Source organism: Nicotiana sylvestris, chromosome 2 (genome assembly GCF_000393655.2).
Source record: "Nicotiana sylvestris chromosome 2, ASM39365v2, whole genome shotgun sequence".
Taxonomy (NCBI): Eukaryota; Viridiplantae; Streptophyta; class Magnoliopsida; order Solanales; family Solanaceae; genus Nicotiana; species Nicotiana sylvestris.
This window is the reverse complement of record NC_091058.1, coordinates 205,970,365-205,985,583: the sequence shown is the minus strand read 5'-3', so window position 1 is coordinate 205,985,583 and position 15,219 is coordinate 205,970,365. Positions and strand designations below refer to the sequence as shown.

General features: G+C 41.4%; 1 protein-coding gene across 1 annotated transcript; it reads right to left on the bottom strand.

Moving 5' to 3' along the window:
• Window positions 1–9,170: 9,170 nt before the first annotated feature.
• On the bottom strand, window positions 9,171–11,960 carry LOC138886201 (uncharacterized). Its single transcript, XM_070167251.1, has 4 exons — window positions 10,928–11,960; window positions 9,841–10,334; window positions 9,517–9,749; window positions 9,171–9,426 (listed from the first exon to the last, which is right to left on the bottom strand). The coding sequence occupies exons 1-4, from the start codon at window positions 11,958–11,960 to the stop codon at window positions 9,171–9,173; spliced, it is 2,016 nt and encodes a 671-aa protein (XP_070023352.1).
• Between the last annotated feature and the right edge of the window lie 3,259 nt (window positions 11,961–15,219).

Below are 15,219 nucleotides of genomic sequence, written 5' to 3'. Positions count from 1 at the left end.
GTCCTGAAAATTTTAAATTAAATCCCATTATCCAGGAGGGTCCTAAAAATTTTAAATTAAATCTCATTATCCAGGAAGGTCCTGAGAATTTTAAAAACTAAATCTCATTATCTAGGAGGGTCCTGAGAATTTAAAAACTAAATCTCATTATCCAGGAGGGTCCTGAGACTTTAAAAACTAAATCCCATTATCCAGGAGGGTCCTGAAAATTTAAAAACTAAATCACATTATCCATGAGGGTCCTGAAAATTTAAAATTAAATCTCATTATTCAGAAGGATCCTGAGAATTTAAAACGAACTTACCTGAGTCATGCTCTCATCTTTGAGGATTCTGAATAGAATTTCTTGCTCCCTGAACCATGCTTTTCCATGGGAGGTCCCTGTGGATTTAAAAATTTTCTTGCCCCTATTTCAGAAAAATAGAATCTTGTTAGTTTGAAAATGTGCTGGTTAGTTTGTGGCATCCTTGCTGAGTGTCTGCTTCCGCCACTGCCATGCTTCATTCTGATTAGTTGCTTCGGGCTAGCAAGAAGTTGTTTGACCTTTTGATTAGAACTGGACCACAAAACCTCTGCATGACCTGAATCTCTCACACTCACTTGTTGCATTGTGTTTTTATTTTGAAAGTTGTTGAATCCTTGTATTTACTCAAAATTCAAGATTCACTTGATTGCCTGAACCTCAGTTATCACCATACTGCTTATTCTAAATCAAGTCAATTGTGATGTGCCTGGCCGGACTCCTCTTTGTGAAATTTAGAAGCTGGTAGTAGGCTTTGAAATCCTTTAGTAGGCTTTGAAATCCTTTCCTGCTTGTTCAACTAGCGCCGACTCCAAAGAGACCCATAAAGATAGACTCAAAGAGCAAAGTGACATGATTTTTGACAAAAAGGAACAAAGGAAAATTTTGAGCACAGATGACTATATGAAGAAGAATGAGAAAAGAAAACTTATCTGAGGGAAGCAACCATCTCCAATGATCATGACATTCATTTCGGATTGATCAGCCTAATCCGTCCAACCAATTATATTTTCAGTTCATGTCCTGTCTTCATACTTCAAAACTGGGCTTTCACTGATCCAAATTCTCTGTAAAGTCATGAGCCTCATTCGACTTGTAGTTCCCCAAAAGGTTTTCACCAACAAGCCTCTCTCATGTGTTCATCTCTCAACTCACCATCGCCTTATGGTGCCCGCAAGGGTTTTCACCAATAAGACTCTCTCATTTTAAATTTTCTCTCAGCTCACCATCGCCTTACGGTGCCCGTGAGGGTTTTCACCAATAAGACTCTCTCATTTCTTCAATTTTCCTTTGTGCCCATGATCAAAGTGTTACCCATGATGTAAATCATACCTCTGTCTCGCTTGACTTGGCATCCTCAAAGATTGATCAAAAGGTGTTTCTTTGGACCGTAATGTAGGCTTTTGGACAGGGTTAGAAAGAAAGGGTGGCATGAAGGCTCAAACTAATTTAAGATGAAAAGGGGTTAAAATTACAACTTTTGGAATCAGATCTTTTCAAAAACCAAAACTTCTGCCCCAGTTTCTTTGGGTCTGGGGAATTTTTATTTTTATTTTGATGGGACCGAACCGTAAAGCTGCCTACGTATCCTTTAAAGGAATCAGGCCGAACGTAGTTCAAAAGGACGTTGTTTGTTTTTGTTGCTTTTCTTTTCTTTTCTTTTTTCTTTATTTTTTTCTTCTTTCTTTCTTTTTCTTTTTTCTTTTCTATTTTTTTTTCTTTCTTTCTTTTTCTTTCTTTTTTTTCTTTCTTTTTCATTCTTCTTATTTTTCATTCATTCATTCATTTTTTTTCGTTCTCTAATTATGTTACTGATTCCAAAAGAGGGGTATGAAAGAAAATAAATAAAGCTCAAAAGGGGTAATAAAGGATGAAAGTGTTTGGGTAGAGGAACACAATGCCCTCGTCATTTCAACTTTGAACATGCCAAGTACAAAATATAACTGAAGGTAAGCAAAGAAATCATACATAGTACCTCTTAACTGCATCAGAATTGATAGCCATGTCTACACATTTGTCTTCTATGTCTGTTAAATACAAAGCGTCATTGGGCAACACTCTTGCCACTATGAACGGCCCCTGCCAGTTTGGGGCGAACTTGCCTTTAGCTTCAGCCTGATAAGGAAGGATGCGTTTCAATACCATCTGACCCACTTCGAATTTCCGAGGACACACCTTTTTGTTGTATGCTTTTGCCATTCTCTTCTGATACAATTGACCATGACATACTGCAGCTAACATTTTCTCATCAATCAAACTCAACTGCTTTAGCCGGGTTTTGACCCACTCATCATCATCAATTTCAGTTTCTACAACTATCCGAAGGGATGGAATCTCAACTTCCGCAGGTATAACTGCCTCAGTTCCATATACCAGCAGATAAGGAGTTGCACCTACTGAAGTGCGAATAGTAGTGCGATAACCCAGTAAGGCAAAAGGCAACCTTTCATGCCACTGTCTAGAACCTTGAACCATCTTACGAAGTATCTTCTTTATGTTCTTGTTAGCAGCCTCAACAGCTCCATTTGCCTTGGGCCGATACAGAGTGGAGTTCCGATGCATGATCTTGAATTGTTGGCATACCTCTTTCATCAAATGACTGTTGAGATTAGTAGCATTGTCTGTGATGATCACCTTGGGAATTCTGAACCGACAAATGATATTTGAATGAACAAAATCCACCACCGCCTTCTTGGTCACGAACTTGAAAGTTACAGCTTCGACCCACTTGGTAAAGTAATCAATGGCCACCAGAATAAACCTATGCCCGTTTGACGCTGCCGGCTCAATTGGTCCAATGACATTCATGCCCCAAGCAACAAAGGGCCAAGGTGCAGACATTGTGTGTAACTCAGATGGGGGAGAATGAATCAAATCACCATGTACCTGGCATTGATGACACTTGCGAACAAAACTGATACAGTCACGTTCCATGGTGAGCCAATAATAACCTGCTCGAAGTATCTTTTTTGCCAAGACATACCTGTTCATGTGCGGCCCACAAACTCTAAAATGCACTTCGGCCATGATAGTTGAAGCTTCTTTAGCGTCTATGCACCTCAGCAGTCCTAAATCCGGAGTCCTCTTGTACAAGATTCCTCCACTCAAGAAAAATCCACTAGCCAGACGTCGAATAGTTCTCTTTTGGTCACCTGTAGCATGTACTGGATATACCCCCGACCTGATATATTCTTTGACATCGTGGAACCAAGGTTCGCCATCGATTTCCTCTTCCACCACATTACAAGAAGCATGTTAATCATGAACTTGGATGTGCATGGGGTCGACATAAGCCTTGTCTGGATGATGTAACATTGACGCCAGAGTGGCCAAGGCATCAACAATATCATTATGAATCCTAGGAATATGTCTAAATTCAACCGACCTGAACCGTTGACAAAGATCATGCAGACACTATCGGTACGGTATGGGCATCAAATCTCGAGTCTTCCATTCTCCTTGAATCTGATGAACCAACAAATCTGAATCTCCCAGAACCAGTATTTCCTGGACTCCTATGTCTACAGCTAACCTCAAACCTAGAATGCATGCTTCATACTCGGCCATATTGTTGGTGCAATGAAATCGAAGTTGGGCTGTTACAGGGTAGTGTTGCCCTGTTTCAGATATAAGTACAGCCCCTACTCCGACACCCTTCATGTTAGCAGCTCCATCAAAGAAGACTTTCCAACCTGGCTTTTCATCTCGGTCAACCTCGTCAACACACATGACCTCTTCATCAGGAAAATAAGTCTTCAGTGGCTCATATTCATCATCCACCGGATTCTCGGCCAAGGCTTGGGCCTTCATCGCCGTCCGAGTCACATAAATGATGTCAAACTCAGTAAGTAAAATCTGCCACTTCGCCAGTCTTCCCGTGGGCATAGGCTTCTGAAAGATATACTTTAGAGGATCCATGAGGGAAATGAGGTAAGTAGTGTAGGATGACAGATAATGCTTCAACTTTTGTGCAACCCAAGTCAGGGCGCAACATGTCCTCACAAGCAGAGTGTACTTAACCTCATAGGGAGTGAACTTCTTATTGAGATAATAGATTGCTTGCTCCTTTTTCCCGTGATATCATGTTGACCCAATACACAGCCAAAAGAATTATCCAAAACTGTCAAATAGAGAATTAAAGGTCTTCCAGGCTCTGGTGGGACCAGCACAGGTGGATTCGACAGGTACCTCTTAATCTTATCAAATACTTCTTGACATTCTTCAGTCCACTTGACCGTAGCATTCTTCTTCAGCAGCTTAAAGATGGGCTCACAGGTTGTCGTGAGCTGAGCAATGAACATGCTGATGTAATTTAACCTTCCAAGCAAACTCATCACCTCTGTTTTGTTCTTTGGCGGCGGTAACTATTGAATGGCTTTGATCTTCGATGGATCTAACTTAATGCCGTGTCTACTAACCACGAATCCCAACAGCTTCCCCGATGGGACACCAAATGCACGTTTCGCTGGATTGAGCTTGAGGTTATACCCGCGGAGTCTTTGGAAAAACTTCCTCAAATCCTTAACATGGTCAGACTGCTTCTTTGACTTTATGATCACATCATCGACATAAACCTCAATCTCCATGTGTATCATGTCATGAAATATGGTGGTCATCACCCTTATGTAAGTTGCCCCAGCATTCTTCAAACCAAATGGCATTACCCGATAACAATATGTTCCCCATGGCGTGATAAACGCTGTCTTTTCTGCATCTTCCTCATCCATCAAGATCTGGTGATATCTCGCATAACAGTCCACAAAAGATCCAATCTCATGCTTGGCACAATTATCGATCAGAATGTGAATGTTCGATAATGGAAAATCATCCTTTGGGCTTGCTTTGTTAAGATCACGGTAATCAACACAGACCCTGGTCTTACCATCCTTATTTGGTACTGGCACAACATTGGCTAACCAAGTGGGATATCGAGAGACCCGAATGACCTCTATAGTAAGATGCTTTGTGATTTTTTCTTTGATCTTCACACTCATATCAGTCTTGAACTTTCGCAACTTTTGCTTGACAGGAGGGAATGCTGGATCAGTTGGCAATTTATGAACTACCAGATCAGTGCTCAGGCCCGGCATATCGTTATATGACCATGCAAAGACATCTTTATACTCAAACAATGTTTTGACTATTGCCTCCTTAACTTGCGGCTCTAAATGCACACTTATTGTCACGACCCAAACCTAAGGGCCGCGACGGGCACCCGGTACCTTACTCAACCGAGTACCAATGTAACATATCTTTCTTATCATGTTATCATGAGTAAATGAGCCAAAAAACCCGTCATGAGATAACAAGAATAAAAAATAAGGGAATACTTAACATATGAAGACCCAACATGATATACAAACTAATATATGTGACATACGGGCCTATAAGGCCGATATGACCATTAGTAAACTCGAAACATAGGCCGACAAGGCCATACAAGTATCCATACACCTGATATCTATCTACAAGCCTCTAAGAGTACATAAAATCATAAAGGTCGGGATAGGGCCCCGCCATACCAATCAATATATCCAAAGCATACTGACCAAATAGGCAACTCCGGAGCAAGTAGAGTGCACCAACACCTTCGCTGAGCTGATAGCCTACTAGGAGGACTGTCAACCTATCAATCGGGACCTGCGGGCATGAAATGCAGCGTCCCCATGCAAAAGGGACGTCAGTACGAATAAAGTACCGAGTATGTTAGGCAGGAAAGCATACATAAGAACAGTAATGTAAAGAGAGAGATAGAGGAGATACAACCTGTAACATCTGAGTGCCTCTAGGGGCTATGATATGAAATGCATAATACATATATATACATAAACTTTTTAAAACATTCGCTTTTGTGGGCATCATCATCATCATATCGTACCCGGCCTCAAAGAGGACTCGGTAAAAGCATACCCGACCATCATAAGGTTCGATAAAATCGTACCCGGCCATGTGGAGCTCGGTAAACCCAACTGATCAGTGGTTGCACAATAGATGTCGTACCCGGCCGACTATAGAGCGACTCAGTAGAGTAAAATAGATACTATATATAATGCATGCTATACTCATGGAATCACCTTCTAAACCTTTTGGAGTGACTTAAGAGCACTATGGACATCCATACCCTCAATATAAACATTAGTAGGATTCAAGGAGCATACACACTTGCTTAGAATAATTTTATAAGGAAAGAACAACATGGACAACCTTAGTTGCTAGGAGTAGATCCGTTATGAAGTAGCGTATTCATTTCACTTTAGATCATGCCAAAAGAAAGAAGAAAGTGCCTTAACATACCTTAAACCCGTTGAGTCCTTAATCACTTCCAAGCAACTCTTCAAACAAGTCAACTCAATCTATCATAGTATAAGGAGATTCAAAATCAGTGCTGAGCAAAGGCTAAGTCTATAACTTAAGCTAGTAGCTCGTTTACGTAAATTTTGGCAGCATCTCCCTTGTAACAAGGGCCTCCTCCAATACCATATACAAACAACAATGACCAGAGCAATCCATCAATACATAATTATCAATATCAAGACACCATATAACAACAACAAGTCACAACTACATTACGACGAGCGGCAAGCTCCGATTGGAATCCGTATACCCCTTATCAATCCTTATAGACTTCTTACTTCAACATAAAAGTATCATTAACATGATAATGAAGTCATTAATCAATGATTCCAGCCTTAAACCATATATTTATAACAACGAAAATAATCCACAACTTCAACTATCCTCAATTAGCAACTTTATTCACTAGTTCATGTCTAGCCCATCCATTTAACTTAATCAACATCAAGATAACCTTAGGCACAAGCAAGATAACAATATACATACCTTATACAGTAACTTCAAGTCAAAATCCAAGTTATATTCAGTTTACAACAACCCTTAATAGCAATACAACACCATAGAAGTGACTTAAGTTAATCCAAGTATTATCTTGTAGTTTATCATCCTAACAACTTAACCAACATACAGGCAAGCTTAAGCACAATTAGTAGGCTGTTATACTCACCTTAGACAGCAGCAACAACTTGGAATTTCATCCAAATACAGCCCACAACAATCCTCAATGACAACACAACCTCAAAGAGGTGTTGTTCTTCACTAGAACTAAGTTTTGATGTTGAAATATGGTGTAATCACTTTGGAATCACTTCAAACCCTTGTGGTATATGTTTAGGAGGGTTAGGAGAAGTTTGGAGACGAATTTTAGTTGAAAAATGAGCAAAAATAGGCGTCCAAATCGTTTATAAATTGAAGTAGGTCAACCACCGCCTAAGTGGGTCCCATTGGGAGCTGCTTGCGCGGTCTCGCGAAAACACGAATATCTCTCTACTCTGATGTCGTATTGATGAACGGTTTAATGAGTTAAAAACTAGACTCGTAGATATTCAATTTAGTAGGTATAACACCCCATGATTCCAAGTATATTTGGAGAAATTCTCAGATATATTTGACCTAAATTTCAGCAAATTTATGAATGTAACTTGTGATGACCTTTGCCAACTCTTGTTCCACAACTTGCTTGCCTTCAAAATGTAGAAAATGATTATCATACGACTAAAATAACTCATAGAATAACCTCCTTATCATGTTAAGAACCCTAGTCTTACCCCAAAGTACATGTTATAACATTTCAAACTTGTCGACTTTTGACGAAACTTATTTTCTTCAATTGGTTTAGCTTCTAAGATTTCCAACCCTCTTGGTACTCGTTATTCATGATCTTAAATATTTGTAACCTCCAAGGTAACATGATTAACTTACTTTATTTGCTTCCAAATATAATCTCATTTCCGAGCTTACATCAATGACTTACGACGTACTCTCACGTATGAAAACTTGGGGTGTAACACTTATCTTGGTTTCTCTAACATCATCCTGGTCCCCTAAATTGATTGCTTCGGTTTCACTCAAATTAGGCTTTGGTTTTTCTTCAAATTGTTTTAGCTCTTTACTGATTTCCTCAAATGTTGCTTCTTCATCATATTCTATTTCATCATCATATTCTACTTCTTGGATTGTTATTTCAGAATTAGATTGGCTTTTAAGATTCGGCTGAAAACCCTTCATGCATGTCATGTCACTGCAACTAGCATAAAAAGAATTGTACAAAAGAAAAAAGAACAAAATAAAACACTATTAAGAATAACGGAAAACGGAAAATTGCATTTCATTGAAATAAAAGGATAGAAGGATTTGAACATCAAAACAAGCAAAACTAAAAATCTGGATTACAACCCTTGAATAACCCAGATAACAGAAAGGAAAACAAAGCAAACTACCAAAACTCCTTCCTGGAGGGGAGAGGAGTAGCTTTCCAATTGCTAAGCTTCACGTTTGGGCCAACGAGCTGCACATTTGCTTTACTAGAGCCTTCACCAACTTCTACCATATTGACTTCTTCGAACAGACTTTGAAACCTCTTGATCAGCTCTTCATCAACATCGACCACAAGTTTTGGGATTGAGGAGGTTGGAGGCTTTTCGGCTCCTAGCTTAACAAAAGACTTAAAGATGTGTGGGACGGGCTTGGGGAGCGACCATACCTTCTGTTTCAGATTTTTAACCCTTTTCACGTCCTTCTCTGTGGGCATGAATCCCAAACTAAATGTACCAGGATTCCCACTAGGGCGCACTGTATGCACAATACCCTAAAGAGATGAGCCCAGACCCTTTCCCAACACAAAACCATTCTTCAACATTTCATTCGCAACCATGACTGACGCGGAGGATAGCTTAGGACCCAGAATGCATTTTCCTTCAGGAATTTTCTCAACAGACACTATTTCGAAAGTCTGATAGACCCAAGGTCCCTTATCATCTTTAGCTTCGATGAACGGAACAATTGTATCATTACAGGCTGACAAGTCCTCATCACCGTGCACAGCTATTTCCTGCGTGTCCCATTCAAACTTCACCATTTGGTGTAGAGAAGACGGGACTGCCTTAGCAGCATGTATCCAGGGCCTGCCTAACAACAGATTGTAGGAGACAGCCACATCTAACACTTGGAATTCCATGGTAAACTCAACAGGCCCTATTGACAATTCGAGCATTATATCTCCAATAGAATCTTTACCTCCCCCATCAAAGCCTCGTACACACACACTGTTCAAGTGGATTCTTTTGGTGCCAATCTATAGTTTTTGCAGAGTAGACAGGGGACAAATATTCGCACTAGAGCCATTATCAACCAAAACCCTTGAGACAATAGAATCTTCACACTTCACCGTGAGATAAAGAGCTCGGTTGTGTTCTGTACCCTCCATAGGAAGTTCATCGTCCGAGAAAATGATCCTATTTGCTTCGAAGATCCTGCCAGCTAGCTTTTCCAAGTGGTTCACTGTGATCTTATCAGGAACATGTGCCTCATTCAAAATCTTCATCAAGACCCTGCGATGTTCATCTGAATGTATCAACAAAGACAAAAGAGAAATCTGAGCTGGTTTTTTCCTTAACTACTCCACAATGGAATAATCCTACTCTTTTATCTTTTTCAGGAACTCCTCAGCCTCTTCCTCAGTGACCGATTTCTTTACTGGCTTTGGGCTATCCTTGAATGGCTTGACTTTCCTTAATTCTTCTGGGGTGAAACATCTCCCAGAATGAGTCAATCCTCCAGTTTCATTAACTTCTTCCTCTATTTCTTTTCCTTTGTATGTCACTATCACTTGTTTATAATTCCACGAAACAGCCTTGGCATCCACCACTGGAAGCTGGGTTACTGAAACATCTCCCAGAATGAGTCAATCCTCCAGTTTCATTGACGTCTTCCTCTATTTCTTTTCCTTTGTATGTCACTATCACTTGTTTATAATTCCACGGAACAGCCTTGGCATCCACCACTGGAAGCTGGGTTACTGGTTTAATGATGATAGGGGTAGTAGGAGCCCCCTTCACAAATATGGCAGGCTTACTTGAAATCCCTGGTACTACCACTTTTGAACTTTCCGGACTTGCCCTGATATCTTTCGACAGCCCTTTCACGACCAACACTGGTGGTTTCGAATTGAGTGAGCTCGGCTTTTCTGTCATCCCTTCAACTGTCAAGGGCGTTGCTTTGGTAGAGTCTGGAGCTTTAACCAAATTGCTTTCACTGGTCCAAATCATCATAATGGACTTAGAAGACTTTTTGGGCTCCCCATCCTTGTGAACTATTTCAATCATGTGCATTTCTGCATGGGCTGGCAAAGGGTTTTGGTTGATGTTTGGCGCATCTGGGCTTTGGACTACAATTTGGTTTGTATCAATGAGCTCCTGGATTGCCCGTTTCAAATGCCAACACTTCTCTATGTTATGCTCTGGAGAATCAGAACAATAAGCGCATTTTAGGGAATAATCGAGGTTTTTTGGAGAGGGATTTGGTATCTTTGACTCAATCGGCCTCAAGACGTCCAACTGCCTTAACATTTGAAACAGACTAGCATAGGACTCTCCAAGCGGGGTAAAAGTTTGTTTTCACTGCTGCCTCTCTCTCTCTCTTATACTCTGGCCTTGATCGAAAATTTGAATAAGTGGGGTTTTGATAGGGTTGTGGGGTGGATAGGTATTTTATGGAGCTGGGTAGATATTCTACGGAGCTGGAGCATGCCATTACGGGTAAGGAGGGGGTTGGGCATATGACTGTGCGTGGTGAACAAGGTATTGGGATGGCCTGGCTGAGTATTGGGAGTTTTGCGGGGAAAAGTAATGTTGAGGTGGATTATATGGAGCTTGGGCGTAGGCTTGGGGTCGGGGTCGAGGATGGATGTACTGATGAGGTGAACCCCTCTGGCCATGCCATGATTCGGAGACAAACATAACAACATCTTCCTTCTTCTTCTTGCCTAGCAAACTTTCGGTACCACTCTGGATTTGGTGGTTGCTTTTATAGCAGAATAGCTCATGATCTTACTCGACTTGAGCCCCTCTTCCACCATTTCTCCCATCTTCACCACATCATTGAAAGACTTACCAATCGTTGAGATCAAGTGGCCATAGTAAGTGGGCTCTAGGGCTTGAAGAAAGTATTTAACCATCTCGTCCTCTTCCATCGGAGGATTGACTCGTGTGGCTTGCTCCCTCCATTGGAACCCGTATTCTCTAAAGCTTTCACTGGGTTTCTTTTCCACCTTGGTCAGAGATAGGTGGTCTGGAACAATGTCTATATTGTACTGAAAGTGCCGGGCAAAGGCCTGAGCCATATTGTCCCAGGTGTACCACCTGCTGGCGTCCTGGTGGGTGTACCATTCTAAAGCTGCCCCACTCAGACTTTGGCTGAAGTATGCCATCAGTAATTTATATTTTCCCTCGGCGCCTCTCATTTTACTACAATAACCTCTCAGATGAGATACAAGATCCCCATGTCCATCATACAAGTCTAACTTGGGCATCTTGAACCCGGCAGGCAATTGGACATCGGGGAACAAACACAAATCCTTATAGGCTACACTCACTTGGTTTCCCAACCCTTGCATATTTCTCAATGATTGCTCCAGACTCTGTACCTTCCTAAATATCACTTCTTGCTCTGCGTTCTTGGGTAGTTTGTCAGTTTCAACATGAGGCTCAAATTGGGGATTGTAAGAGTAAGGATCTGAGACTTTGAAGGTGGGCTCTGGTGCATAGTAGTGGGCATCTGTAGCGGGGAATGCGGGCTCACTAGAGGATCGGTGGAGGGTAGCTTGTGGAGGGGGTACAAAAATAGGAGCAGGTATCGGAGCAGGGTATGAGGTTGTTTTGGCTGGCGGAGCATGAACAGTTTGGGTTAAAGTGCCGGGGTAGTTATGGTAAGGGGTAAAGCCAGGTGCGTGTTGTGGGGAAAGATCAATGGTATTGGGCATCTGGGATTGAGATAATGGTGGAATGGAAGCAGGGTTTTCTGTGTAGTTGGTAGGGAACGAGGGTGGAGGATGTCCCTTAATCCAGGCTTGATACATTTCTGCCATCTGATGCTTCAACCTCCGGACCTCCTATTGCAGTTCCGATTCCGACTCAACAATCTCCCTTGGTGGGTCTACAACTCCAGTGTCTGTTTCCTTGCTAACCATGACTGTTTGACGCTTTGATCGGGTGTTGTATGGATGACTTGCCAGGATGCCAACAAACTAACCACCTTCTTGAAATTTAATAGTGATAACAGAGGACAACAACACAAAACCACCATGTTAGCGTTAGAGCATTTATCAAATAATAATATCACATTACGTGCAATGCACCTAGCAACAATAAACGGTTCTAAAATGGCTTTGAGGGTCGCAGGGTCATATGGGATCATCCCAATTTGCTCATTTTAATCCTTTCTTCTCTTTCTTTCCAACACCTCTTATCACTCTTTTCTTTTTCTTTCTCTTTTTATTTTGAACCAAAAATGATTTGATCGAACCCGATGTAGGTTGTCTACGTATCATGTCCCTCATGAATCAGACCAAGCGTAGTTCTGGAGAAGTGGTGGAAAATAAATTGAAAACAAAATCTTTTTGGGATTTTTCATTTAAAACTTTTCGATATTAAAATACAAAGGGAAATACGATAATGAAAGACATGACAGACTCAACTACACTACGACAGACTCTGACATTACTGAAAGGACTCAGTACTTCTAGACAAGACACGAAAATAAAAGACAACATAAGACAATCTCAAAACACCTAAATAGAATGACTCCTCAAGCTGCTCCTAAATGCGACTGTCCTGACCGGGATGGTCCTGGGATGTCCGTCATGCTCAAACTCTGTAACATGCCTCGTAAAGAAACACCGATGCTGGAAATAAAGGCACTAGCGTGTGCCCCCGCATCCTGAAGGCCGACCCTGAACAAATACTGGCTATGCTGCTCCACGTTTGCTGCCAATCCCGCTAACTAAGACTTTATCAACTCAAGCTTATCCCAGGAATCTTGGTCCGATGCCTCCCCAAAATCATCTGTCTGAACTGCCCGACCCCTGAGTTAGGCTGGCAATGGGATGTTGACCCCTGGCGGGACGGACTGTAACCAAGTACTCCTGAGTACACTCGGGCCTGCCAACGTCCTCTACTAATGTATTTTTCTTCATCCTCTTTGCATTGTTCCAGTATTGCACATACTTGATTTCATCAGCCGCCTTTTTGCTAAAATTTATGATGTGCCTCCGAAGTTTTAAAGTTGGAGGCTCCTCTTGTCTTCTGCCCAATTGCAGCATTACCCTAACGGGAGTGTACGACCTGACACACTTGAGTCCTATTAGCATCAGGAAAGGCTGCATGAGGCACCCTACCAAGATATCATCCAAAGGTAGCCAAAGGTAAGCCCACAAAACATTCCCATTTGTCCTCAAACCAAGGAACTCAATCCAAGCCGTGACGCCTACTGGGTACGTAAACTTAGGAGATTTCATCCTGCGTTCAATGCTTACCACCCGATCCCTCAAGGCACGGTCGATGGGACAAAGTAAGGAAGCGGTGTACAAATGCTCCATCATCCACAGCTGTAGCAAAAGGTTACTTCCCTCAAAATATTTGACACCTCCCTTAACCTCACTCAGGGCTCGATACAACTCTGCTAAGATCATCGGTACAACGGTAACGTTTTGCGTTGCTTCTCATGAAATAGTGCCATTACCACTGACTGTAGACGGGTACTAATATGCCTCTCATCTAATGGAAAAACCAATAATCCCAACAAAGCAAGGCTGAAAGCTTCGAGGCGACGTCTTTGCCACTTTGCCTTGGTTGTGCAGAACTCATCCCAAAAGATATCAAAACTATCATGTGGTCCAAATCTAGCAAACAAATAATCCAAGGATATCCAGGACTGCTCGAGACATTTTAAATGCTTATTATCTTTCAGGCCCAGGTCGCTGAGGAATCTTGTCCTAGAGTGGTCTCGGGAAAGTATCATGTCCTTGCCTATATAGCTTAAACGAGTGAGACCAGACATTTCCGCCAAGGTATGAGTCATCTCACACTCTCCAAATCTGAAAATAAAATTTTGCGGATCCCAATAAGTCAGCATCGCCTCCACTAAGTCTGGGCGGAGTGTGATATCAAGAAGGGAAGTTAGGGTGCCCAATTTCTGCATTAACTCATGTTGCTCTAACGATGAAAACATTTTCCACCACTTGATCAACTTCCTAGGAATCTTTACTACCATCAGCACTTTGGATTGGATCAGCGGGTCCATACCTGAATGAAGCAAACATGGTTAGCGACTCGGGACACTACGTGACCCCACCACATTTTCTAGTCGACAAATGCAGGACACAACTTGGCTATATTTGCAAAATGGCCTAAGTGGCTGAAAGTGGCTATTAGCGCAAACTTGACAAAGTTGACCCCTAATTCATGAGAAATACTCCATTTAAAGCTTACATGACTCTAATATCCCGACAATCATGGTCTTAAAAATTACTTTGCAGAAATGGACCTTTTTTTGCAAAAATGGCCGATGTGGCCAAATGTGGCTAGGGACGCAAACACGACATGGATGGACCTTAAAGTGATATGACACCGAGTTATAAAATCAAGATCTTAAGACATGGGTAATAGATCCACTCTTGCGAAAATAACCCTATTTTGCAAGAATGGCCGATGTGGCCAAAAGTGGCTAGACATGCAAATTTGACAGGAATGAACCTTAGAATTAAGAGGACACTTTATTGTAGACTCAAGATCCTAAAACAAGAGATAACAAACTACTTTGAGAAAACACTTCTATTTTTGCAAAAAGGCCAATGTGGCCAAATATGGCTATACATGCAAGATTTGGCTACGACCCCGGCATCCAAGAACCTAGGACCTAATAGGAAGACCGGACCCTATGTGGGTTGCCTACGTATCCCGCCCTAGAAGACGAGAATCAGATTCGCGTAGTTCGGAAAGATTGGTCATGGGAGAAAGCCTTTTAAAAAAAATGCAACTAATTTGGAAAAATCATATTTTTTGTCTTTTTGAGAAATGATGGAAAATGTAAACTCTTTTTGGATTTTCTTTTCTCTTTTTTTTTTTTGAATTTTTGGAAAATGATGGAAAATGTAAAATCTTTTGGATTTTCTTTTTTTTTTTGAATTTTTGGAAAATAATGGGAAAATGTAAAATCTTTTTTGGATTTTTCATTTTTTTTTTAAAAAAGTAGTGAATGAAAAATATAACTGGGCCCTACTTGCTTCGTCTTTCACCCTTCTTTCCCAAACATCGATCCGCCAAATGACCTTTTTACCCTCAAAGATG